Source organism: Leptodactylus fuscus, chromosome 1, assembly GCF_031893055.1.
Source record: "Leptodactylus fuscus isolate aLepFus1 chromosome 1, aLepFus1.hap2, whole genome shotgun sequence".
In the NCBI taxonomy this organism is placed as follows: Eukaryota; Metazoa; Chordata; class Amphibia; order Anura; family Leptodactylidae; genus Leptodactylus; species Leptodactylus fuscus.
The window spans coordinates 142,160,451-142,187,572 of record NC_134265.1 but is presented as its reverse complement, the minus strand read 5'-3'; the positions used below and the strand labels follow the sequence as shown (position 1 = coordinate 142,187,572).

The window sequence follows — 27,122 nt, the reverse complement described above, 5'->3', positions numbered from 1 at the left end:
GTGCAGCCTGAACCAAATGGGATATTCAGCATGCCAGCTGTAGTGCGATGTGTATGATCTCCACTCCTGGGTTGGAGCTGGGGATGTTCAAGTGCAGAATTATGTCACATTTCATGCCTGTGGAAAGGTCAGTATTCAACTGTCTCTAGTGCAGACCTAGAACCTGCTATTAATTGTCCTGCTGTAATGTATGGATTGACAGATCATGCCTGGGACTTGTGGGTGGTCTTGCTTTTTTTTTATGCTGTGAGACAGATGGGCCGTGTCCGGCAGCCACAGGTTTTTTTTCTTCTTGTATAATACAGGGAGGTTTCTTCTTTAACTTTCATATTGTTTCAATTCTCTTCACAATTGCTAGGTTTAATTTCCCGCCTGATAACGTCACACATTTACACGCTAAAAGATCAAGCCAAATATTACGTATTTTCAAAAGTTAGAGAATTTTTTTAAAAAAAATTTAGATTTATGTTTTGATAGAGCATATATATATATATATATATATATATATATATATATATATCTCACCGTGTAAGACTATAGTTATAGCGCATTGGTATCTTTGTTTTAAGTTTATGTTGTGCAACAGGTAGATATTCTCTATTAAAGTTACTTGATTCCAATTTAATACAGAAGAAATATTGGTGTGGTGAGCTGCTGACGTATTTTTCTGTAATATGGGAGATCATCTTTACACTTCTGATTACTTTACTAATAATGTGTATGTATTAGAGCACTTGATAAGTCACGTCTTGGGGAGGTTTGAACGTCATCCTCATTGTGGTTAATATTTAATAAAAATAAATAAATGGAGTATGATAATGTGAACCATTCATTTCTATTAACAATACTTTGGATTATAATTTATTTCCATATTATTTAAAACTTTTTTTTTCTTCTTGTTACTGTAAAGCCTGTACGACTGTAGCACTATAAAGCCGACCTATAACAAAAACAGTGGAGTAAATTTGTATAAAACCGGATGATACTCATCAGTTATTATTAAATTTATAGCTTTTAAATATGATTAGAATATTCCAAGTTCTGATTATATTTGGCTTCACTTTTTATGTCCCCAGATTTGACAATTTCTTCATTCTGTAATTTTTTGCATGTTATGTATACTTGATTGAATTTATTGGAAAATAATACATACTTTGCAGTATTCTTTTCTTATGAGTTATATCCAGTTTTAGAAATACATTGCCAGTGCAGAAAAGAGACTTAGTCAGATCACAATAAATACATTTCTTCAGAATAATCTTGCATGCACACCTCATCTTTCATCCGTGAGAGGAAAAATCATAAAAATATAGCCTATAGTCTCAAGTATCTTTAGAGATGTTATCAATAGCAAAGTAATAAACGTTTTCCTTTTAGATTTTGACATTCTTTTGCATGTTTCAGTCCTTAAAATGATATCCTCTGTAAGATAAAATGGCAGCACGTCGTATGTGAAACAAGAATTGTAGCACTTGCAGTACATTGTGTTTTTGTGTGTGATGGTGCTCAGATTAGACTGTAGATATCTGATCTCCTTCAGATACGCCGGGCACATCTGGCCTGAACGATATCAGTAACTTTTCTTCTTGATATCTTAAACCTACGTTGTATGGAATAAAAAGGGAGTTGTTCCTAGAGGGCAGAATCTTAACAATGGTTTTAGAAACTGAAACTCTTACAGTATGATGTAAATGGTATATAATTTAAAAGTCAGTTGTGGCGGTAAGATAAGATTATGGAAGCCTGAGGGCAGCCATTGTTGTTACGAAAGTTCGAGCTGTCATAGGCTGTCTGCAACTAGGTAATTTATATTGGGCTCTAACACCTGGCCTTCACAATGATAGAACATACATTTGGCAGAGATTTACAAGAGGAGAGTGTGACATGAAGCCGTCAGACCTGTAATGGATAAAATAAGACCATTGGAAAGAAATGCGTATTTATGGGAAACTGAGGATGGGATCTTCTCATGTGTAAAACAATTGTGTACTTGTATCTACCGCTCCCTTTCTCTCTGTTTGTGAGGCATTTCCTCAGTGTAACATTTCAAAGTCTTCCTTGTAGAAACATATCTCTGGGTTCTGTAAAATTCTGACATAAAACGGATGCTCTATATGCACGAAAAGTCTGGTGTTTTTTTTGTTTTTTTTTTAGTTCATCCTAGGTGAGACGAGCATGAATGGAAAAATCTGAAAATTATTTAAATGAATACTTAGAAAAATATCTTTATTTGATCTATATGTTTATCTTATGGTATAGCATACTTGTTTACAGCGAGCTGTCTTTTCTAGGCTGAAGACTTGCAGACACTCTTCACCTTGAATTACAAGGCCTAGTCACTTCAATTCTGGAAACAAGTGACAAGACGCTGAGCAGTGTATGTTTGGGTTATGACCTAGACATTTTTCTCACTTTCCACTTCTTTCCCTGAATCCAGAGCCTCTGCATTACACATCCAGAACATTGGCCACCGTATAATACCAGTTTTTAATCGCATATGTTCAATAGAACAGACAGCGCTGCTTTTGATAGCAGTGATGAGTGATTTTTATTGTATGATGGATTATACTATGGGTTGGTGTTGTTCCGAGTCTCTTTCAATGTATGTGATTGATTTGTTTTACAGTATACAGACTTTCAATGGAATAGTAGAATATGAATGGTTACGCTGCTTTTACCAGCTAGTGCAGTAACCTCTTTTATTTGTTCACAGATTGTTCCTGATCAACTGGTTTTGCTTTTGGATTTGCTGTTGGAGGAGAATACATTATGTGTAAAGACACTGCAATGCTTGAAGAAGACATACAGCTTGCAGGATCAAGATGCAGAGGTGAGAACCAACTGACTAATATCGCCTTCTGGATGTACAAAACCCCAATTTTTATTTAGTCCTTGTCCACAGCGTCAAATCTACAGTGAAATGAGTCACAAGCTATAGGTATATATTTCAGAAGGTCCGTCATATTCAGCTGTTTCTTAATATATCCTTAAGGTAGAAATAGCAGTGGACAATTGTTAGCAAACGTGTCTACATAATTTATTACAAGTATCTATCTGTATTGTTACTGTATGTAAAAATGAAATTATTTGTAATTTGTTAAGAATTTGTCTAGTTATTGAGACATGTCATTAGCAACCACCAAGTGATTCAAAGTTGAAATAACTTTGAAAAATTGGGTACAGAATATTTTCTAAAATAGCATTAATTATATAACAAAGGGTGAAAATCAGACGTTATCACTAAAAATGGATTGTATCATAAATAAATGCCTTCATATTACTAGTTGGTAAAATTTTGTTGATATAAATAACTGAAACCTCACATGCCATATGTAATATTAATTGTGCATTCTACTGAGGCCTAATCGCCATATATTGGTAAAGACCTATGAAAAAGATTAAAGGCTTCAGGGCATTTTAGGTATGTATAGTTTCACATGATCTATGCTATAGAATAATTGTCATTCTTCCTATTAATAATTACTATTAATAACCATTTCCATCTTCCGCTAGCTCATTGGTATATTTGAACTTCACGATTCCATAAAATTGACAAATAGGTATAAACAGAGGGATTAAAGAAAGTAAAATGAGTTGTATAATATTATAGAGCAGGGGTTGTTATTGATAGGGTTAGAGCTGCTAGTGGTGGACCTCATGTGGGTGTATAAGTGGGTTTGGACTCCCCTATACAGTTTCATCGATTATTCAGCAGTATGTTGGTTTGTATACAGGGGGATGTTCTGGCGATAGCCCTTAAATCTTTTATACTGCATAATAGATTATATCAGCTGATCAACTAGCATTTGTTCATATCGGCAGCAACATTTCACAGGGAACTGTGAAAACAAGGGCTCCAGTAAAGGCTTTTCCTCAATAACTTGCTCAATCAGGCGATGTAATAGGCCCTATTGGAAAGAGTCGCAGTCTAAAATACCAGAAAGAACTACAGTAGGCAGTGTAGAAGGAGAAGCAGGAGTTAAGAAACTGGACTGAGTATGAAGAACAAATAAGGCAAGGAGAGAATTTCGAGTAACTGCTTTGGAATTTTCAGATATTCTCAGGCAGTGAGTTCAGGACTGTCTTGAGTTCTGTTTCGAACATGTGGCTATTTTCTTGTAGTCCTGCAGCCAATGTAGCTGGAAAGATATTTGGGGCAATAAGGATCTGCAGTTTTATAAGAAATCTTTCTATTGTCGCATTACAAGTTTTCCTGCTTTTGTTATAGTGTTGTGATGGAAAAATACAGTACATTAGTATACTTTAATATGTATACAATACCTTGAGTAATAGCTATCAAATCTAGAAATCACAGACAACATAAGCAGATTCGGGCAATCTACATCCATTATCTGTGTCAATAGCCATTTCCTTTACATTGACAACAAAATAGGGATTGTGTAAATAGCTGCAAAAGATGATCAATCTTTTATTACTCTCTACCATTCTCTGTTGTTTTATTAGGTAGTCTACATGTTCAGACACCTTTTGAATTGCTGCTTTCTTCTTTTATTTAGAGTATTAAGGCCCTATCACGTGGGCTGATGCAAGGGAAAATTAGCACTGATCCATCTTACAACATGCTGATTGATCTTTTATATAGGATGATGCAAACTACACTTCTATTGTTGGCGGCAGCATATCACTGCATATTTGTGCCACATAAAGATGCAAAGCATTTTCTCATTTGTGGGGTGATCACAGGCACATTTACCCAGGTCAGTTATCAGCTGGAGGGTTCATAGCTTTTCCTTGTATGTTGGGTGCAGGCAATGTCCATCGGGTCAAATAGCCCGCTGTTATTCTTGTAGATCACTGCATGATAATGAATTTCACACAGTTCATTGACACCATCAACACTGAGGAGAGTTCTGGCAACAAACATATGGAATTGCTAAAGAAACCAAATAGACTGGACATAGATTTTGTAGGATTATGATGCTATGCCGACCGATCATGTGAAATCTCTTCTGTGTCATTTGGTCCATTCCAGCTATATAGGTGAAGCCTTGCTTCATGCACTTACTACTCAAACAATTAATAGTTTGAGTCCTCCTATATATAACATATCCTCCCAGTTTCTAAAGGGTGACTCTGTAATGGCTCTTAAGCACTGTGTAAGAACCTCCTTGTCAGCCTTGTACTGCATACAACGCTATTGTAATAGTCTGCTGATGTAGACATGTAGGAATGTGTTTATTTACGTAACTAGGTATTTTCACTCCCTTTCCGCAGGAGCTTTTCTTTTTGATGACTTTTCATATCCTCTGATACTTAAAAAGGGTGAAAGAACAAATATGGTAGAGTTAAGAACTGAGCACTAAATATCCTTATAGGGCAATAGAGATTTGTCTCCTTTTATTCCAGCCGTTTTGACATTGTTTATGCACATTTACAGTTGCCAGACTGTTATTTTTAATTAGTATGCAAACATACTTTCACTATATATAGTAATTAGAATGTATTTTCATCCTAGCTGAATACCAGTGAAATGTCAGTTCTATAACAGGGAGAAGAGCGAATAAAGCAGGACAGATCTCATTCTGGTGTGTCAGGCCAGTGAAGTAAGACTTACAAGTCACCGTGTTTCATTACCTACACAAAAAACAATCCCAGACACAGACGAGAAAAGATCAGTCTCGACTGTCAATAAAGTATGTGCGCTCCCCCAAAGAATAGGATACTATGACCTTTACTAAGTCCATATCGTCCACTCTCATCTTATCAGTCAAGGGGATATCAAGGACTCCATAGACTTCTCTAAGGTGGAGATAACATTGTTAGCTCTGTGCAACAAATATAATTGACAGGTCTTTTAGTCTACCAATATGAGCCCATCCATGCCCCCAGTCCATTTTAAAGTACTGTCTGTAACACTCAGATTGGACTGATATTGCAAGTTCTATTTTAACAGCTTGAAACAGTGCAGTGAGCTTCACCACTTTTGTATCACTGCTAAAGTGCTTGTATGTAATAATGTATATTTATGCAGTAGGTCTGGGCAACATTTAAGCTGGCCATATGCATGATATGCTGTATGTTTCTGCATATAATTGGCAGATGACAGATTTGCTGACATTCTGAAGTCTGTTTTGATCATAAGAATGCTAAACAATTCAGTTTAACACTTAACCAGCTGACTAACTTTCCTTATAGCAGATGCCACAGGAACAATGGTAGGCCAACCAGGATTTCAATATGCCTGTTCTTTGAAAATACCTGCACACTCCCAAACACGTACTGTACATATGCTTGTTCTATGACAACTGTGTAAAAGGTCTGGCCAAAAATGTACGTGTGATTAAGAGCTCCTAGAACAGGATAGGTAATAAGATGGAGACTGGTGGGGGGCTAACCATTAGGAACCCGCACTGGTAATATGGTGGGGGGAAGGGGGGTCTGCCCACCACTGATTCATTCAGAATGGGAAGCAAAACTCCCTCATTCATCAGATCAGTGCGGGTTCCAACAGTTGGAGTCCCTATCTATATGATTGGGGATGAATTGTGATAGGAAAACATATTTAACCTGGCCATATGCAAATAGATGTAGATTAGAAAAACAATAATTTTGTTAATAGAGACAACCAGATTATTGACTCACACACAAATATATTGTAAATGTAAGTATTGTGAATAGATCAAATAATTATTGCAGGAGCAGACACATCATGCAGGTGCCCTGTAGGTGAAGGGACCTGCCACAGCCTTAATAAAAATAGCAGCACTTTCTACTGTTTACCAGATGACCTAGAAAGGACTTTGATAATGATTTCCATGGTTTACAATAACTGGTAGATATAACTGGAATAACAGTGAAGGTCTTCTTATAATGCTATAAGGGACAGCTCACTGCCAACAAAGTGGGGCCCACAAACATTTCTTCCACGGGGTCCTCCACTGTCTATGTCCTGGTCTATAACTAACTGTACTTTTATAATACTCTATAACTCTACAGTATATTTTTCCCTAGATCTATTCAATATCTGTATCTTTTCAAGAAATAATTTAGGTTCAAGAACACAATTCTAGTGAACAAACCTTGTGTGCACAATGGAGTTGTGTGTGAATATGGTATCTACATAATGGTTTTGAAATCTAAATGAAGATCACAGAGAGGTCCAGCTGACACAGCTGCTCGGCTCGCATAGACTTCTTTAATAAGTTTATCTGATTATGGCTCTTTCAGTCTGCACACTAATGTTGTTATTCTAGAAGGATAACACTGTGTGCTACATATTAAGTCTGAGACAATATTGCTTCCCTTAAAAGGAATATGTTGCCTTTTTTCTAGTCATTTCTTGAAACCAGATAGTGAGATATGCCATGTTTATCTAATCTATTTTTTATGTCAGATTTATTTTTTTATTCTATTTTCTATACACGATTATGAGGGCTGCCATCTTGCCCTGAATACAACTTGTAAGTACAGTATCTGCAATGCCAGACATATTGCACGATCTTTTGGAATTGATCTTTGCTTTGGTCTAGTTAAGAATGTACTGATTTTATACCTGACTTCATCCATAAGTACCATACTCCGATGTGAACTCAGAAATTGTGAGCTCTGCATAGTTAATGGACTATTCTATCATCTAACCAATATTAGGTAGCAATCTCTATATCAGAAATACACATTATTAAATAACAAAAGCTACTCATAGTATTGTGCTTAGGCAGCGTACTGTAGGATGAAGGTAAAGAGGTAGAATATTGAGGTTGTAGAGTGATAGACAGATGGAAACTTACAGATCACTTATGTAGTTTGTACAAGTCATTGTGAGGCCTTCAGCAGTTTCCTGGTGTGGAAAGGAGTTGATGCAAGAATGGATTGTGCAGGAAGTCTTGTGCAGTATTGCCTCTGAGATTATCTGGTATCCACCCCAAACACTAGATCTTAACTGATTTCATAAATAATGCCTGTGCTCCAAACATGACACATGTAGACATCTGTATGTTTATTTGCTTATTTTGCTACATAATGCCTCCTTAAGCCCTTTCAGTCATGAGATAAAGTACACAATCTTTAAATAATATGTTTTTATGCATCACAACATAATGAAAAAATAAATCTATTCCTTAGAAGGTTTTAAAATCAGATTTAATGATAAAGATTTAGATGAACAAAAATACAAGACAAATTGCATGGTCATTATTTATTTAACAAAACTTACACCAAAATGCAGAAGCAATGTGTAAAGTACACCTTTATTGCTTCCACAGTGATTAAGAAAGCAATGAGCAGCAAGGTATTAATAAAATACACTTGATTAATTGATTTTCATTAAACGTAACCTCTATGAAAGCAAATGTTTTGGCAGTTTACTGTTCAGGAACATTCAGGTGTGTTGGAAGGAAGGAAGGAGGAAAGACATCAGCAATGATTTTTGAGAAGCAATTGTAGATGCTCATCAGTCTGGGAAGGATTATAAGGTCACTTCCAAACAATTTGAGGTTCATCATTCTATGAATAAGATTATTCACAAGTGGAAAATGTTCAGGGCGGTTGACAATCTTCGCAGGAGCAGACATCCCAACAAACACATCCCAAGGTCAGACCATGCTGAGATAAATTGCAAAAACCCAAGAGTAACATTTAAGACTCAGGCCTCAGGTGGTATGTTAAATGTTCAAGTTCATGACCGTACAATTAGAAAATGACTATGCACGTATGGCTTGTTTGGAAGGATTGGCAGGCGAAATCCTCTTCTTTCCAAATAGAACATGGTAATATATCTTACATTTACAAAGTTGTATTTGAACAAACCACGGAACATAGTGAACAATATCCTATGGACATGCAAGACTTAAATGGAGCCATTAGGCCATAATGTACAGTGCCAAATTTGGCAAAAACCAAACCCAAAATATCAGGACAAATACCTCATACCAAATGTCAAGCATAGTGAATTAGCTTGCTTTGTTTATTCCCAGGTCCTGTGTACCTGTATACCAATGTATTCTAGAGTCAAATGTGAGGTTATCTATTCAATAGTGAAAACTTAACTGAACCTGGATTATGCAACAAGCACACCATGAAAAAATCATGAAATAATGTGGAATAAATAGTGAAATGGTGGAATGTGCTGTAAATTGTTGTTAATCTGAAGTTAACTAATTTTAAAACCTAACGACCGGATTTTATTTTTTATTTTTTTAAATAATCCGTTATTAGCACTGATGCATTGCAGCTCCGGAGTCCTAGGCTGGAATCCAACCAATGACTTCAACTGCATGAAGTTTGTATGTTCTTCACATGTTTGCTTGAGTGTGCTCCAGGTACTCCGGTTTCCTCCAACACTCCATAGACATACTGATAAGGAATTAGATTGTGAGCCCTATATGGGACAGTGACTGACAATATCAATATAACATAGTAGATGAGGCTGGATGAAGTCACAGGTCCATTATGTCCTATCTATACCCCTACAAGTGTTGATCCAGAGTAAGGGGAAAGAAAAAAAACCAAAAAAACATGAGTCTGATGCCAATTTTTCCATATCGATCAGTATAAAGCCCTGGATCAGTTTGCCTTTACCAAAAATATAAATTCATATAAAACCATACAATTTAAAGAGGGTGTACTTTGTTTTTCTCATGATTATGTCTTAATATTATCCTTGTCGCCTTCCTCCTCTTGTTATAGTTCTCTTTTTCCCATAAGGCTGGATCCATGTGGTTTGTAATGCAGTTTTATGACCCACTCAAACGTGGAAGCAAGTACCAGTCATTCACTTCTGGATCCACTGAAAACTGCACCAAAATGACATGCAAGAATTCAGCAAGGAACTGGTATACTGTTGGTGCTGTATGAGTTTGTTCCACATACAAATAGCCTATTTATACGGTAGTTCTTGCAGTTTGGCTTTTTTTTCTAAATACAGTATTTATAAGGTTCTGTTACTATAGTTAATATGTAAGGTTTATAAACTTTGCTACTTCTACAGAATAATTGGGTTTTGCCTAAGTGTTCATTGTTCTATTGGAAAAACAGCACTTCATGTGTCATGTGAACACAGTCTAATTTTGATCCTTGTAAATAATTTATTTCTAGTTCTAGAGTTACACTACACACACTGCATGTACAAATGGGGCAGTTATGTAAGAGTAGCAGATTTCCAGCATTAATGTGAATGTACGTGTAGCCTGCTGGAGGGCAGTGTACAATGTATACCAGACTGTGTGACTTAAACAATGGTGTGGGTGGAATGGAGCCATGCACACAAATGTCTCATTGTGCCTGTAGTCCTCCTATAAAAAGAGCTGCACTATAAAACAGTGGCATTGTATTTCACAGCTGTAATTTACAAGCACTCATAAAGCCATACAAATATGGTATATGAAAGAAAGTTGTTCTTTTCATCAACCAGACCATTGTACTGCCCTTTATCTCGCTAATAAATAACAGTTCTGCAGACCACCACCAATTATACCTCTTGGTTTAGCTTTTCCCCTGTCTCTTTTGTTGGTAAACTTCATATGCGATATGTCATATATTAACCAGGTCCAACATACATTTAACTATAATTCATAGAAGTGTTATGTTTTATATGTATTGTAAATATTATTTTCTAAGAATATCTAGGGGTGATCCACATGTTTAAGTAAATGACCAAGGACAGTTTGTCTTGCCTGGATTAATGCTGGTCTGTTAGGGCGGGTTCACACCATCGCCCGGTCTCCGTTTTGCAGGTTTCTGTTTCCTGCCCGAGAAACTGGACAGGAGATGGCATCCTGCAGTCAATTTCCAAGCCCATTCATTTGAATGGGTTTGGAAAGTGTCCGGCCGTCAGCGCCGGTGAGCGTTTTGTGCTCTCCACGGCGAAACCGTTTTTTTTAAACCGGACACAAAGTCGGACATGCAGGACTTTGTGTCCAGTTAAAAAAAAAAAAAACGGTTTCGCCATGAAGAGCACAAAACGCTCACTGGCGCTCATGGCTGGCCACTGTCTGCCAGGTTTCCGTCTTCTGTCGGCAGAAGACGGAAACATGAAAGCAGAGGCTGGGGCGCAGATGTGAACCCGGCCTTACATAGTAAAAGGTTGTTTTTTTTTGTGCATGGCAATGACCCCAAAGATAAAACAAATCCAAACAAGCATGGCTTACAAACAGTAGTGTTGCGTCAGGGAGTGGCCAAAGTATAGTCCAGACCTCAATATAAATAAGAGTTAGTGACTATACAGAAAATTGGTGTAAACGTGAAAGAGCGTCAGGGGGAGTTTACAAATTCAGGATTTCAGGTGCTATTTATGAAGCCAAAACCAGGTTCGTAAAGGGAGCCATAGTGTAGAGAATTCTTTTTCTATCCTCTTTTGTTGAACTCACTTCAGGTATTGACTTCAAGCACTGTATCTGAAAACCTGGACTTTTTTTTTTATGTATATTAACTGCTCTTAGCCACTGGAGATTTGTGTCAGCTACCCATTGTGAGTATAACACATCTGTCCCCAGCCTTATGTGGAAGGAATACACAATCATTTTCACTTTATGATATACACTAGCACATTAGACTGATATGTAGTGTTAGGTATAATAGTAACTAAAAGGAATATACTGTTAGAATAACGTATACTTACAGGGCCAGAACAACACATTGGGAGCACTGATACTGTATAACAAACCGATTTCATCCTTTCATGCCAAAAAAAAAAAAAAATGTGTACGTAATTCGCTCCACTCTCAGAACACTCCCAGCCAGAAATCTACAACCATTCCATAACGTTTCTGCCACAGTTTCAGTGATGTGGGTATTTATAGTTTTGTGTATATTTATAAAATATTTTATCACAGGATGTGTTTCCTGTAGCAAATAGACACAATACCTATTGTTTTTTTACTTTACAGGCCATTTTGGGTGAGGATTCGCACGTTCAGAGCCTGTCTCCTGTCTAGATTAAATACCTCAAAAAAAAATAAAATATAAAAAATCATCAATTATCTATATGTTGGACTGAGCTCTCCATTTATATAGACCTACATTTTGTTAGGAGGGCAATGTAAATCGTTGGTATTCTTCTCCCCATCATTGTATCACCATTAACTGCAATCAGATTGAAAGATTTCATTGTAGTTGGGACAATAATTGGAAATGATGGATCATTTTGACTATTTACATAATTAGAATATATTCATAGATTATTATTATACTATATTACATATCTAGAATATAGTTTAGTTATAAAAATAATTACAGTTGTAGCTTCTTTTTTTTTTGACATTGCAAGAGTAATTCCAATCTCTCTTGTGTAATAGATAATGTAAATGTCTACTAAGAAGACATAAGGGAAGACCGCAATGCTGTGGATTTGTTTGGTAGAACCACTGGGAATAGTAGCAGATTGGGCAGTTCAAATTGTCTAATGCAAAAGAATAAATGACTTCTTAAGAAATTTTAATAGAATTATGCAGCCTCATTTTTGTTGGGTAAATATCCCCATAATTGTTCTCTGTTCCTGGTGCCAAGTTCTTTTTCTCATAGATTTTTCAGATTCTGGGAATGTGTTTCATATATTGAAGGCTTAAAGACCAAAGGATCAAGCCTGTTTATTTAGCTCGGGGCCAAAGATATGGCTCATGAAGCCTAATAGTTTTAAAGCAATCATAATCTGCTATTTAGCAAAGTAATGTGCATTATCCCATTTTTTACCCTCTTGTTTCAATTTATTGTAATTGTTTGCTGTTAGTCTGTAATATGAGATGATGCTTGTAGGTGTTTCATACATTTCTATGCTGATACAATGAAAATGTCTAGTAAAGCTCATCTAGGTGCTTATCAGGTTTTTGATACAAAGGTATAGGTTTTATAAGATACTGTGCATTGCTGAATGTGAAATAGTTGGGATCTCTGGGACTGGCAATAGTAGAAGAGTTAAAAATTCAGCTTTCATTTATCTTCTAGTGAATTCTGTGAATTTATTGCAGATTTACGGTGCAAATTTTCAGCAAATCACATACGATACTTAGGTGTGGATTTCAAAACCCTTTCCACATGTTCAGTGTGGAAAAACAAGCATGCTGTGAAGTTTATGTTGTCGCAAAAAATGGTATGGATTTTGATAAAGACAAGTTGATCCAGGGTTTCATACTGGATTTGGAATTGGAAAATGATTTTTTTTAAAAATCTTGAAATGTGGCAATTGGCATCAGCCTCATGAGGTTTTTTGCCTTCCTCTGAATCATGGTTGGACTTTATGGACGTGTCTGTTCATCCAACCTCATCTACTGTATTACTATGTTACCATGTATAGGGGCAAATTTTGCCCTGAAATCACTGTGGATTGTGCAGCAAAATCTGCAGCAAATACTTTTGCATGAAATTTATACTTAGCCTACTACCTGTATATTATTTGTAAAGCGATATATTCCTGGAAGCATAGCATATAACACAACATATAACTGCAATATGCGCTACAATCTTATAGAATAACTACCATAAAGTGGCAGTGACATGTTACTCAATACATGGTTACTAGTTGGCAACAATACATTAAATGGTTAGTCTCTAGTGGTTACTGGTACACTATTGAGTGTTTATGGATGGCAGTGGTACATTAAAGGGAGTCGGGAGTATGACACTGTCCACAAGTACATTCAACTGCTACTGCCTATCACTGGCCAGAGAGGCACAGGCAGGAGATAGTAGGAACAGTGCTCCAAGGGCTGAAGGTGTCCACTTTAAGTGCACCAATTGACTCATTTGCATAAAACTTCAATGTTTTTTCCCCCAATTTTTTTTTTAATCAAAAGTGATATACATGATAGAGGTATGTTATTTATCACTGAATGTGCTCTATAAAATGGTGATGCAGTTGAATAAGCTGAGAGGAGGTGGTAGACTCCATTTAAGTGTTTGTTACTGTTTTTCTAAGGCTGGGTTCACACCAACGCTTAGTTTACATTTGGGGATTCCGTCCTTGAATCAGCTTGAAAAATGCAGTTGCAGTCCTGCAACCAGGTCTGTTCTCTCCGCATTTTTTGTGCGGAGACCTAGCGGACCCAATTTTAGTCTATGGGGTCCATGGGATTCTGTGGGTAATCGCTTTTTAGGATGATTGGGTTTCCAATTTTTTGGGTCCCCAAGCAGACCCGAAGAGCAGAAACTGAAGCACAGGTGTGAACCTAGAGTAGTGGCACAGCAGTTGTTTATCCAGCTTTCTATGTAATGCCAGGTAATTCGGCAGTTACCACACAGCGGGGGCAGTTTATCAATATGACAGATCTCTTTCTCTCTCACATCTTTACAGAGTTCTTTCTCCTCTGCATATTCTTGTATCCTGTTTGTACCATTCTTATTACTTGTCTGGATTCTAGAAATATAGTTAGTTAAGCAGAGATATAATTCATAAAAAGCGTTTCTTACAAGGGCTAATAGTGTGCCATGGGGTTAAATCTCAGGGTGGCCGACATGGTAAAAATTGCCCAGTATGTAATACTATATTATTGTACATGCTGAGCACAGTAATATACAGTCCCATCCTCTGCTGTGTTGTGGCTTAATGTACTAATACTGTGTCAGTACAAAAAGATGAAGCAATATAAACAATGTGCATGAAAACAAAAACGTAATGTTGAGCATAATGAATTATCATGTGTATTCTGCGTTACATGAGTATTGTATTATAAATGTGTGTGTATATACAGATATATATGTATATACACAGTATATATTAGACTACAGTCTATTCTGGGAAGTGAGCCTTCAGACATGTCCTATAAAATCAAAGATTCTTCAGATGTAATTGATACGAATTCCAGAATTTCAGTATGAATGCGGCATGAAATCAAGATTGGGTGGGTGAGACAGGGCAAGATGTTTACAAGTTGGCCCGCAACAGGTGGTTTGAACGTGTCTTTTGGTTTACTTTTCCATTTCAATGACGGTGACTAGATTTTCACAGAATTTATCACTTATTCATTCCTCCTTAAAGAGCAATGGGAAAGGGAATCTATATCTTGTCCTTCATACAGCACTTGTGGCACCAGTTACCATTTACACGTCCAGTGTCAGGTCATTTCTTTTTGCCTTTATTCCATGGCAGCGAGATGTGACAGTATGAGTCAGTAAGCGGACCTCATACTAAACAGGAGCCGGACACTTCCTGGTCCTTCATTTGACTAGATGGCGGCAGATGTTTGTGTGCGACTGTAGTGATGGAGAATCACGAGTAGTTGGAAACATTGATGTGTATCCTGTCACGCTGTCTGGCATTTTAATGCATTAAATATTTTGGCAGCTTGATAGGTTTTTATATGCTGGCTTGTTGGCAAAGCAAAACTGTGTGACAGGAAAGTTCTAGAAAGTAAGAGCTGTGAGACATTTCAGTCTCTGGTTATGGCTGCCATGGCCTGAATGACCAGCCCTTTTTTATATACAAAGGAGCATGTGGAGTGAGGTCTCACCATACTAATCTGTAGCTTAGGTTTAATAGTACCTAAGAATACTGGTAACAAGCAATGAAAAAAACCATACAATAAAGCAGAATCCCGTCTATACTGACTTTACTGATCTCCAGTCAGAATTTGGAATCTGGACAACAGGAGATGACCATTTCATTTCTGTCAGGACGTAACATTTTGTTTCCAATTGATACCATATTTTCAGATTTTATGAGTTATGCACGTGAGCTGTAACAGGGCTCCCATTCAGTTATATGCCCATATACCTCCAGTGATGTGGCATGTTCTATCTTGTGCTGTACCATATGGACAGAGTGGTCTGTACATATGGCATCTGATGAAACATGTAGTTCATGGAGGCTCGAGCAGGCCAGAAGGTGGATATGCACATTCAATATATCCAATGATTTTAGGGCAACACAACTGTTCCCTGGCAGCAGACAAATCTGTATTTTTGATATGCCCGAACCTTTGTGTTGGTTCACAGGAGATATGTCCAGGCAGCAGCTTATTTCTTTCTCTTATGACAATGATTTGCTAAGGCTATTAAAGCAAGTATGTCTTTGGAGTTGGAAGAAACTGGTGTTAGACAGGTGCCTGTGGTGTTCTTTAGGCTAAGGACCCACATTGTGGAAACACAACAGAAAAAGATGCTGTTTTATAAAGTACCAGCAAAGTGAATGAGATTCTGGCTAGTCCCATCCACACATCCCCCCCCAAAAAAAAAAAAAATAAAAAAAAAATACAAAGTGTGGAAAAGAAAAAATTTTACTTGCAGAAACACTCATGTTTTGTGTATGGATTTACTAAGGGAATAAAAACTGCAAAGAAAAAGGCAATGAAAAACCCTGCAGAAAAAACATGTGATGCCTTTCCACTGTGTATTTTTCACCAGCATTTTTAAAGTTGTGTTCCGCAATGTGGTTCCTTTGCCTTAGACTGCTGCTTCTACCAAATTTTTCTTATTTGGGCCTATCATGAGCTGCTTCCTCTGTGTTATAACTGGTCATTAGATATTACATATACACTAGACACAGCTTATTACATGAAAGACGGGGTCGAACATCTTACGCTAGGTTCACACCTGCGTTCAGGGTCTCCGTTCTGTGGTTTCCGTCTTCTGCATGCCAGAAGACGGAAACCAGACCATGTCCAACCATGAACGGCGGTGAGCGTTTTATGTTCTCCGCCGCAAAACCGTTTTTTTAAATCCGGACACAGAGTACTGCATGTCCGACTCTGTGTCCGGATTATAAAACCCGGTTTCGCGGCGGAGAGCATAAAACGCTCACTGCCGCTCACGGCCGGACAGCTTTCTCACCCATTCAAATGAATGGGTATGAAAGTGTCCTGCAGGTTTCCGTCTCCTGCCTCTGTTTTATGCAGGAAACGGAAACCTGCAGTACGGAGAGGAGAACGCAGATGTGAACGAGCCCTTAGAGAATTCTGTATCAGTTCAGTTTTCTGGATTTTTATGGTATTAATAACTGTCAGCAAATGAGAAAAACAAGCACCGTAATGTGTATATATGGAGATCTTCCTCCATCCACGTAAATATCTTAATTTCCGTGATGTTTGCTGTAGTACAAGTACTTTGTACGCTGCTGAGGAATATGCTAATACTATACACAGTAAGAAATGGCATATGAATAGGTTCAGAATAATTTAGTCCTCATTGCCATACGTGGCACATTTCTAACCCCTGAAAAGTAAGCTGAACACACTTTTTTTTGTATTCACAATTTTTTATTGTGAAAAAATTCTACCAGTGACTGGTTTAGTGTAATTTAATTTCCAGCTGCCAGATGAGAGGACATTCTCATCATTTCTTGACAGCCCATCAAGTGTGGGACAGAGGAAATAGCTTGCATTAACTGAAGGCCTTATTCCAGCAGCATACATCCGTTCAGTACCAGTGTGCACTGTCTGATAACAGGGGACAAATTATGTATGATGTAACCAATGAGTCTGCCGAGTAGAATGAGGCCAAACTAGTTGCCCTGACATTTATAGTGTGGCATTGCCTGATAGACTTAACCTTTTGTCTCCCAGAAAGCAGTTTGCTAGCGTCGTCGGCCTGTTGACACAATTTTGAGCTGAACTTATTACATATTCTTATATATTATTTCACATAGATTGTGGAACTTCCATATAAATTGTGCATTTTCCAGTAACAGCGAGACTTGAACTCTATTTCATGTCTGGTGCCTTTCAGTTTAGTAGGGTCTCTAGAGTAAACCAGTTTTGGGTGATGGGTTAAGGGAGAATATTTAGTGTACTGTTGTTTAGAACCTGTGACCTGTGTTGTTCCTCAAAAATAAATCCCATTTTAAGGCTTGTACTAGCTGCTCAGATGGCCTGTAACTTAATGGTGCATGAACCAGTCTGATGTTATCCGTGCATAGTTCCCATATAGACAGAGGTTCCCCCGGATGTTATTTGTGGATGTGAGTCTTTGACATGTCCATTACTATTTCCTGTCATGAACCAATATGAGTCGGAGGCGTGAAACAGACCACCTGCCTTTTTATGTCCAATAAAGCGAGACAAAGGAGGCATCTTCGTGGAGTAACCGGCTAGCAATCGCTTGAAGAATACATGGTAGCTAGATAAATATGTTTACAAATCTCAGGTGGAAAGGCTACTCGAAAGATATACTTGTCCCTGAAGTATCAAGAGGTTGAATATAGATGTAATAACAACGCCAGTCTTCATATTGCGTCCACAATTTATGTTCCCTGTGTGTATTAGATGTAGAAAAAGACATATGTGTATTTTATAGCGCTTTCATTTCCTGTGTTGTTGTAGAGATTATGGCATCAACCATTTTACAAGAAGTGCCTTTGTATTAAAAAAAAAAAAAAATACTCCTTCAAACCACAGGGAGATTTTTGGAGATCTTGTTTTAATTCATCGTTTTTAGCATCTGAATTTCCAATATTTGTTTTAAGTGCCTTGAATTTAAAGTAAAAGTGCTTGAGGGAAAGATGGAATTTCTAAAACAGGTTTTATGCGTGCTAGATGCCTTTATATGAATTGTATATGGCAATATTTCAACTGTTAGCACCTAAAGAGGGATCTTTCAGGCTGCGCAAAAACCTCTGTTGTATTATGTGCATTATGCCTATTGTATCCAAAGAAAAGCTAACATAATGCTGGAAAACTGCTTCATGGGGGAGTGTAACAGCTCAAAGAAAAGCACATCATGTGCCTTTAAGCATCAAGTTGTAGACACATGCCTCGGATCGGCTTTTACCTTACAAGAGCTTCAAGCACAGATCACTACATGATCACTTATTGACAATTCACTGCTTTTTTTGCCACAGCGGGGTAAACATTTTTTTTTTTTAAATGTACTGTCTAATATAATCTATTAACGTGCCCTGACGTTGCTCCTGGGGGATAAGACTGGTTCACATTTCTACACTGTGCTAGTATTAATGAATCGTACCCAACCAGGATTGCCCATCCCAGGCAGCTTTACCTTATAAGAATGAGGCACCACGTTGCGGAGACACAGCTTTTTTTGTTGTAGATTTTGCTGGGGGTTTTGAGTCAAAGCCAGGACTAGATTGAGCAGAAGGGTGAAGTATAGGACCTTACTAAATATTTACCATTGCTTTTGTAGCCATTCCTGGCTTATGCTCAAAAAACACAGCAAAATCTGCAACAAAAAAGTTGCATTTCCTCGACGTCAGGCCATAGCCTAAAAAAGTTTTCTGGACAAATGAAAGTGATAATCTATCCTTAGGATAACTCTGATCTTGGAGGAGTAAGTGAATGGGAGCCAAGCTGAAATAATTCAGCAAAGCCACTACATACACAGAAAACAGAGCTATGTGCTTCCAGCTCTGTTTAGTAGCTAATGAGAACAGCTGAAAGGAAGGGGTCCCAGCCCTCAGACCCCCACCAATCTAATACTGAAAACCAAGCCTAATAAGAGGTTATCATTATCATTTGTCTGGAGAAACCCCTTTAAGTATAAAGCTCTTTAAAATTGCTTGTAGTGAACTTCCTAAATCGGGTTGAATGTTTAGTATGACAATGGGGTTGTATGTGCCTGTACTCTCAACTGCACAGGACATTGGACCTTGGTGTTAAAATCTCAAAGACTGTGCATGGTTTTCATGTCCATTTAACATGAATTCTAAGGCCATAAAAAATGATAGCTATTCTTCTGACTCTCCTCTCACATACACTTTTGGCGTGATAGAGCTGAATATATTCTGAATGGGGAGATAGAAGGCCACTGCCAGAAAACTCTAGTGGTAGCTTATCTCCTCTGAGAACAATAAGATCAGACATGTTGAAACCCAGCAGCCTGATCCTTCTCTCACATCTGACATTAGGCTGTGTCCAGTTAAAATCCAGTTTAAAGGGGATTGCATTGGTGAATTATTTTTGGGATAGATCATCAATATACAATTAGTTGCAGCTTCCATCTGATGTACAGCACTATGCCTGGTATACAATGAAGATGCTGCAGATTGCCTGGTATGACAGGAGCTGAGGCTCCACTGATCTGATAGTGATGACCTAGTATAGACCTAGCAAGTATTAACAGCTGCTATGACAAGTTTTCTTTACTCTACAGCTTTCTAATACAGAAAAAAATCAATTTCTCACTCATTGAACATTTTATAGGGGCTCTAAAAAGTCATTTTTAGATGAGCACATACTTGCATAGCCTTTAGAAAGACTATTCCACACGTACCTTTTGCATGTAAATTGCCTCAGTAGTGTTTGAATAAGGGCTCGTTCACATCTGTGCCTGGTCTCCGTTATGCAGATTTCAGTTTCCTGCTTGAAACTGGGCAGGAAACGGAAACCTGCAGGTATTTTTCAAACCTATTCAAATGAATAGGTTTGAAAAGTGTCCGGCCGTGAGAGCTGGTGAGTGTTTTGTGCTCTCCGTGGCGAAACCGTTTTTTGTTTTTTTTTAACTTGACACAAAGTCGGACATGTAGAACTTTGTGTCCGGTTAAAAAAAAAAAAACGGTTTTGCCGCGGCGAGCCCAAAACGCTCACTGGCGCTCACAGCTGGACACGGTCTACCAGGTTTTTGTCTTCCATCTGCAGAAGACGGAAACCTGAGAACGGAGATCGGGATGCAGGTGTGAACCGAGCATAAGTCCGTTTTTATTCATATGAATACATGAGCTAAGCTCATAGTGCGCTCCAGCTAATGTACAGCTGGTGATGGCCGTCTACATAACTCCACTATGCAGGTCTGTTCAAGTACAGGTACTCCACATGCAAAGCCAACAAGATGCTCTTCCATTCAAACATAATAAATGGCTAGATGAACGCTAAGCAGTTAGTATACATTAGGAGAAACTCTGGATGTTGACATTGTGTTTATGTTAGATGCTTATTTAATCTTGTTTATCCTTCACAACTGTCTCCGCAGCCCTTTTTACAAGATGAATGACTTGCACTATTTACTTTAAACATAGCATAATGGCAAACACTGATGTAGCTTCTCTCCTAATTCCAGAGCCCTGTTCATTGCCTCAAAATGCCCTGTAATGGTAGTCACTTAGCCTGTCAAGCTTAAGGATATGCACCTTGATATCCAGACGTGTGTAATGTACTGCTATCATTGTATATTAATATAACATAATGCAATTGGCTCAAGTTATGTCACTAGACTGTGTGCAGCCACGCTGTATATGGTACGTTTTACCACAGTGCTGTCAATACTACCAACCTTTCCTTGGTTATTAAACCATTGCACATTCTAGCTTATATAATATATAGATCTTAAATGTAGGTAGTCAATTCAAGCTGATTAATGTAGACCTGATACTGCATACATATGATATGGTGCATAAAATGTACAAATAAGGGCTCGTTCACATCAGCGTTCGGGTCTCCGTAGTTCAGGTTTCCGTTTCCTGCCTAAAACAGAGGCAGGAGACGGAAACCTGCAGGAGTCTCTCTCACCCATTCATTTGAATGGGTGAGAGAGATGTCCGGCCGTGAGCGGCGGTGAGCGTTTTAGGCTCTCCGCCGCAAAACCGGGTTTTATAATCTGGACACAGAGTTGGACATGCAGTACTCTGTGTCCGGATAAAAAAATCCGGTTTCGCGGCGGAGAGCCTAAAACACTCACCGCCGCTCACTGCCGGACCCGGTCTGAGCTTTCCGACTTCTGGCATGCAGAAGACGGAAAGCTCAGAACGGACAGGAGAACGCAGGTGTGAACCTAGCGTCACTCCTATCCTTGCCGAATCCATTAGCAAATGGTATGTGCAGTACATTTTTATTATTTAATATGGACACATAGTATGCTTCCTAGTCTGAATCCAATAAATGGCAATTCGTGGACCAATTCACAGTATGAAATGTGCTTAATGCAGACTCTTTCAAACCGTTTTTGCTTATGAGTATTCATTTTATAAAGTGACATTTTTTTTTACTTTTGTGACATTTATCTGTGGCTTCTCTTTCTATGTAGTTGTCTCAGTAGAACTTAGAATTTACTACAGTGGACAAGGCTAGTTACAAAGAAAAAAAAACAACTTATTGACTGTAATTTGGGGTGAATGAACACTTTTTAACACCATGTCAATTTTAGGTCTGTGCTGGTTAATTTATAATGTATCTTTACAGAGTGGGTAATAGCCTGCAACAGATATTTGTGTGTAATGGAGCAACACAAAAATCAAAGGAAATAAATAATATAATTTTACGCACAACTCCAAAAATGGTCCAGACAAAATTTCTGGCACCCTCAACTTAATGTGTGGCTGCACACCCTTTGGAAAAAAAATAACTGAAACCAATCGCTTCTTATAACATCAACAAACTTCTTGCACCTTTCAAATGGAATTTTGGACCACACTTTTTTGCAAACTGCTCCAGGTCTCTCATATTTGAAGGGTGCCTTCTCGCAAACAGAAATTTTAAGCTCTCTCTACAGGTATTCAGTGGAATTTGAACCAGACTCATTGTTGGCCACTTCAGAACTCTCCGGTACTTTGTTTCGATCCATTTCTTGGTGCTTTTTGAAGAATGTGTGGGATCATTATCCCTCTGGAAGACCCATGACTTAGGATGAAAATCCATCTTTCTGACACTGGGCCCCACAATGAGACTCAAAATCCTTTGGTAATCTTTAGTTTTCATAATACCTTGTGTACAGTCAAGGCAACCAATGCCAGAGGTAGCAAAATATCTCCAAAACATCTTTGAACTTTTACTATATTTGACTGTTGGTACTGTGTTCTTTTCTTTGTAGGACTCTCCCTGTTTACGGTAAACCGTAGAATGATGTACTTTACCAAAAAGCTCTATCTTGTTCTCCTCTATCCACAAGACGTTTTCCCAGAAGGATTTAGTTTACTCATGTATATTTTGGCAAACTGCAGTCTAGCTTTGTCGGTGTGGACCTTCTGGATCTCCTGTCATAGTGTTTAATTTCATTCAAATGTTGGCGAATAATTCACACTGACACTGATGCCTCCTGAGCCTGTAGGGTAGCTTGGATTTCTTTGGAACTTGATTGGGGCTGCTTTTCCACCATACGGACTATCCTGTGTTGCAACATTTCATCAGTTTTTCTCTTCTGTCTATGTCCAGGAAGATGATGAGCACCCTCTCTGAAGATGGACTTATAAACTTGAGATTATTGATATTTCACAGTTTTGATTCTCAAGTTCTTAGGCAGCATTCACACTGAGTAACGCTGGCGTTTTTTGTGCTTATTTTTGCACATATCACCGCGTTAACGCCGCGTATACGCCGCGTTTGCGCCGTTTAACGCGACCGCAAAATAGCGCGGCGTATACGCGGCGTTAACGCGGCGCTATGTGCAAAAATAAGCACAAAAAACGCCAGCGTTACTCAGTGTGAATGCTGCCTAAGACAGTTCTCATCTACTCTTATTGTTATCTGTGCTTAGCATGGTACACATAGACAATCAATGCAAAGACTGAGTCGACATATCTCTTTTTATCTGGTTTTAGGTCTGATTTTTATATTGCCCACACCTGTTACTTGCCACAGATGATTTTGATTTAGCATCACCTGCTTGAAACTAAATTTTTTACCCATAATTATAAAAAAAAGTGCCAACAATTTTTTCCAGCTCATTTTTGGAATTTTGTTTGAAATTATGTCCAATTTCCCTTTTTGCTCCTCTGATTCTTTTTTTTTTTTTTTGTGTTGCTCTATTACACACAAAGAAAGTAATCATGGGTATAACAAAACATGTATAATTGCAATAGTTTTCTGGCAGAAATACTTCATTTTCTGGAAAAATATTAGGGTGCCATCAATTATGACCTTGACTGTATATATTTGTATAATATTAATATTCTATACTAATAATGACTAATTTATTGCACAGGTCCGACATAGATGGTGTGAGCTGGTTATAAAACATAAGTATACCACTTCTTACAAGGATGTAGAGACATTCTTGCTCCAGGACCAGGTATGTAAAGTATCTGTTCAGTTGTATTGTTCATCTTTCACAATTTCATCCTAGTCCCATAATCGTGTAGTACCAGCAGTTTGATTATTGTACCCTCATTGTGGGTCTATCATCTTTACCTACACTGAGCATATGTAGGCCAGCTTTAAATATAATAATTTGGGTCCAGCTTTGGGGCTCTTGCCACCTCATTTGTATATGGGATAATAGTTATTTTTCCTTGCATTGCTAAGTCAATCTGCAATATGTTTGCACGTGTCTTTCAGACCTCTACCCAGTACTCAGTTTAGCTTAGTAGCCATAAAGTATTTGACAGACTCCCTTTAAATCCTGCATGTATTACTGTGGCAGATGAGGTTTTTTATGTATACGTTCTCTATAATTGTAGAGGAGGCACTGCACAAGAAGTTACATTGAATCACTGGCAAAAAAGCAGCACCCTAAATTAATTTTGGTTGGGAAGTTTTAAGCATGACTGAAACGATCAGTGCTTTGATACTACCTATTATTTTGTATGCAGAATACTATTATAGCTTCTGACCTTTGAACAAATTGGTGTATTAGGCATAGGGCGCCTAAATATACTTGTTGAAAATGTTGCTGCATTTGCCTAAGGAAAACTGTTAACCATCATCTATATTATGTACGTGGAAAGCAATTGCCTCCTTGTAGAGGTTATTTTATTCCACCCTGAGCTGCAATACCAGACACAACCAATGGACAAGTATGGAGCTGTTTGTGAAAGACAATAACTATATTTCTTTTATAATTCTACGCAATGCGATTACTTGGAACGCCAGGCAACTCCCTGACTAACATTTTCTGAAACATAAGGGTAAGTTCACACAGGGTTTTTTGGATCGAAAACCTGAGGTGGAGACCGATCCAAAAACCGGGTAGCCACAATTGAAAGCCGCTTCACTGCACCATCATCCAGCTGTGCACTCTGCTCCAGATTAGGCGCAATGAATGGGACTAGTCCGGAGGAGGTTGTGTCTTCAGGCCGAATTGCAAGGCGACTCGGCCTGAAGAATGAACACCTCGCTTCTTTTTTCCAGGAGCCGGAAGAAACGGCTCCCGGAAAACAGACCTGAGCGGCTCCCATTGATTTCACTGGGAGCCATCTTTTTGGTCATGGTTTTGAGGTAGATACGGCCTCAAAACCCTGACCAAAAAACTCAGTGTAAACTTACCCGAACAGTTTTGGAAGGGTTGTGCCAAGTTTATAAATTGTCAACTACTCCACTGACACTTAATAAATGTTTGTTTTTCTGGTTCCCTTAATGATCATATGAATATGGTCCCCTACACCCCTGTCTAAACGATGCGGTAGTCATGCAAGTGCTTGGACAGTCCTATAAACTCTGGGGGATTGCTGGACATTGGCAACTCCAGTACTTACCTTCAGCAATCACAGAGATGATTTGAGTTAGTGCGCCTGCATGATCACTGCTCCATTCACCTATCCTGTGGGTGGATGATAAGTTGTAAACTTAACACAAACTGTTTAATAGTAACCAGATTCCCAGGTCCTAAAAAAATAAAGTATCCCTTTAGCATCACACTACCACGTTAATATTTAACTAGCGGTGTTATGGCGTCTTACTGTACAGTGCTATATTTACTTTATGGCCGAAACAAAGGCGTCTGTGTTGTCTAAAGAAAACAACTTGTGACCACTGAAGTCTAGCCAAATGTCTTTAGGACAGTCCATTTTATCAGAGACAGCACCTTCAAGTTGTCATAGTTTCCTCTTTATTGTAAAGTCATGACCATGGACAATAGTTGAGACTAGATAGTCTTACAATTTGGTTCTCCTCCAGATGTTTTATGTGAGTTCTGGGTTGTTTGTGTAAATCTTGCACTAATGTTCAATTGTGGGTCGCCCTTTATGTTTTGGATTTGATGCTGATAGGGTCCCATATTTTTACAAATGGTTTTGTAACCCTTAAAAAATGATTATATCTAAATGACTTGTATTGTCATTTCTTCTGGACCTGGATATACATCAAAACCTACTAAGTATGTGTCTGAAAGAATGCACAGGAAAGAAACTGGCTTATCCTTATCACTTCATAACATTACATGACTGTAACCTACATAGGAGAGGAATTGCATTTTTGTATCCTTTGACCTCATACAGGCATCATCACATTTGCGATTGCCTTACATATCTTAGTAGGCAGATACTGTGTATGCAATATACTCATGTATTGTGAAAGGCATTGCTAAATGTTAAGAGCTTCATAAACCATGTGGGCTATTTCTGAGTCCATAGAAGACCCCGCATGAAACAGTGTTTAGTGGAAGCATACAAGCACAGAGCTATTTTTGGATTGTTATGCTCTATACAGTATAACATTGTATCTTGGATTACTTTATGGAAATCATAAAAAGTCTTGACTATTTTGTCACCATAGTGAGTAATAAAGGGCGTAGTCTTAATGGGGTGTGAATGGGATGGGAACTTTATAAGTGTATATGACTACAGAATCTTCTTGTTATAGAAGTGTTTATTTGTTCTTTTCTTCTCAACAGGCCATGGGTGTGTATCTCTATGGAGAATTAATGGTGAACGAGGATGCCAAACAGCAAGAACTTGCACACAGATGCTTTGCTGCTGTCAGAGATCAAATGGATGTATCCTGTGTAAAAGTGGTGGGAGAAATGTTGTTTTAATGGATTGGCTTCCATAGAACAATACTGTGACTGAAACGGCCAAGCTCTCAGTGTGGTCATGTTAATGCAAGTTAAACTGGATAGGATTAAGTAGCGAACTATGGGTGGATTACTTGTTCTAGAACAAGGCCATAGTAGGAGCCTGGCCTCCAGCATATTACCGCAATGCTAGAAGTCTGTGTGGCATATTTCAAGTGTAAGTTAAAAGATAGTAATCCTAGTCTCAGACTGTCTGTAATGTCTTCTATGCAGTAGTTAAAAATAAAATCCATTTACAACCTTTAAAAAAAAAAAAAAAAAAAAAAAGAAGCAATACGTGCCTACATATCTTTGTGTCTCCCATCCTGTACAGCAAAACCTGAGATACTAAAGTGTACTACTACAGTATTCTGGGCTTTTACCTTAAACAGCTATTGTGGGCTGTTTATGTAACAGATAGTCATAGTACATTAGTTTTGTATAGATGTCAGATCAAGGTTTAATTCACACTGCTTTAGTATGCATCTGTGGTCATTGTATTATATTTAGTACCAAATACTGGACTGAAACACTTTCTGGAAAGGTCTCCCTGACAGGATCTACTTCTGTTCTTGATATTAAGCATACAA

General features: G+C 38.1%; 1 protein-coding gene across 1 annotated transcript in view; it reads left to right on the top strand.

Moving 5' to 3' along the window:
• Positions 1-26,776, top strand: part of AOPEP (aminopeptidase O (putative)) — a 321,287-nt gene extending 294,511 nt beyond the window's left edge. Inside the window, exons 14-16 of the mRNA XM_075277719.1 lie at positions 2,714-2,830; positions 23,749-23,835; positions 26,374-26,776. Of these exons, the coding sequence (XP_075133820.1) occupies positions 2,714-2,830; positions 23,749-23,835; positions 26,374-26,514 (345 nt within the window). The 3' untranslated portion in view covers positions 26,515-26,776. The remainder of the gene's footprint in view (positions 1-2,713; positions 2,831-23,748; positions 23,836-26,373) is intronic.
• Positions 26,777-27,122: the final 346 nt, after the last annotated feature.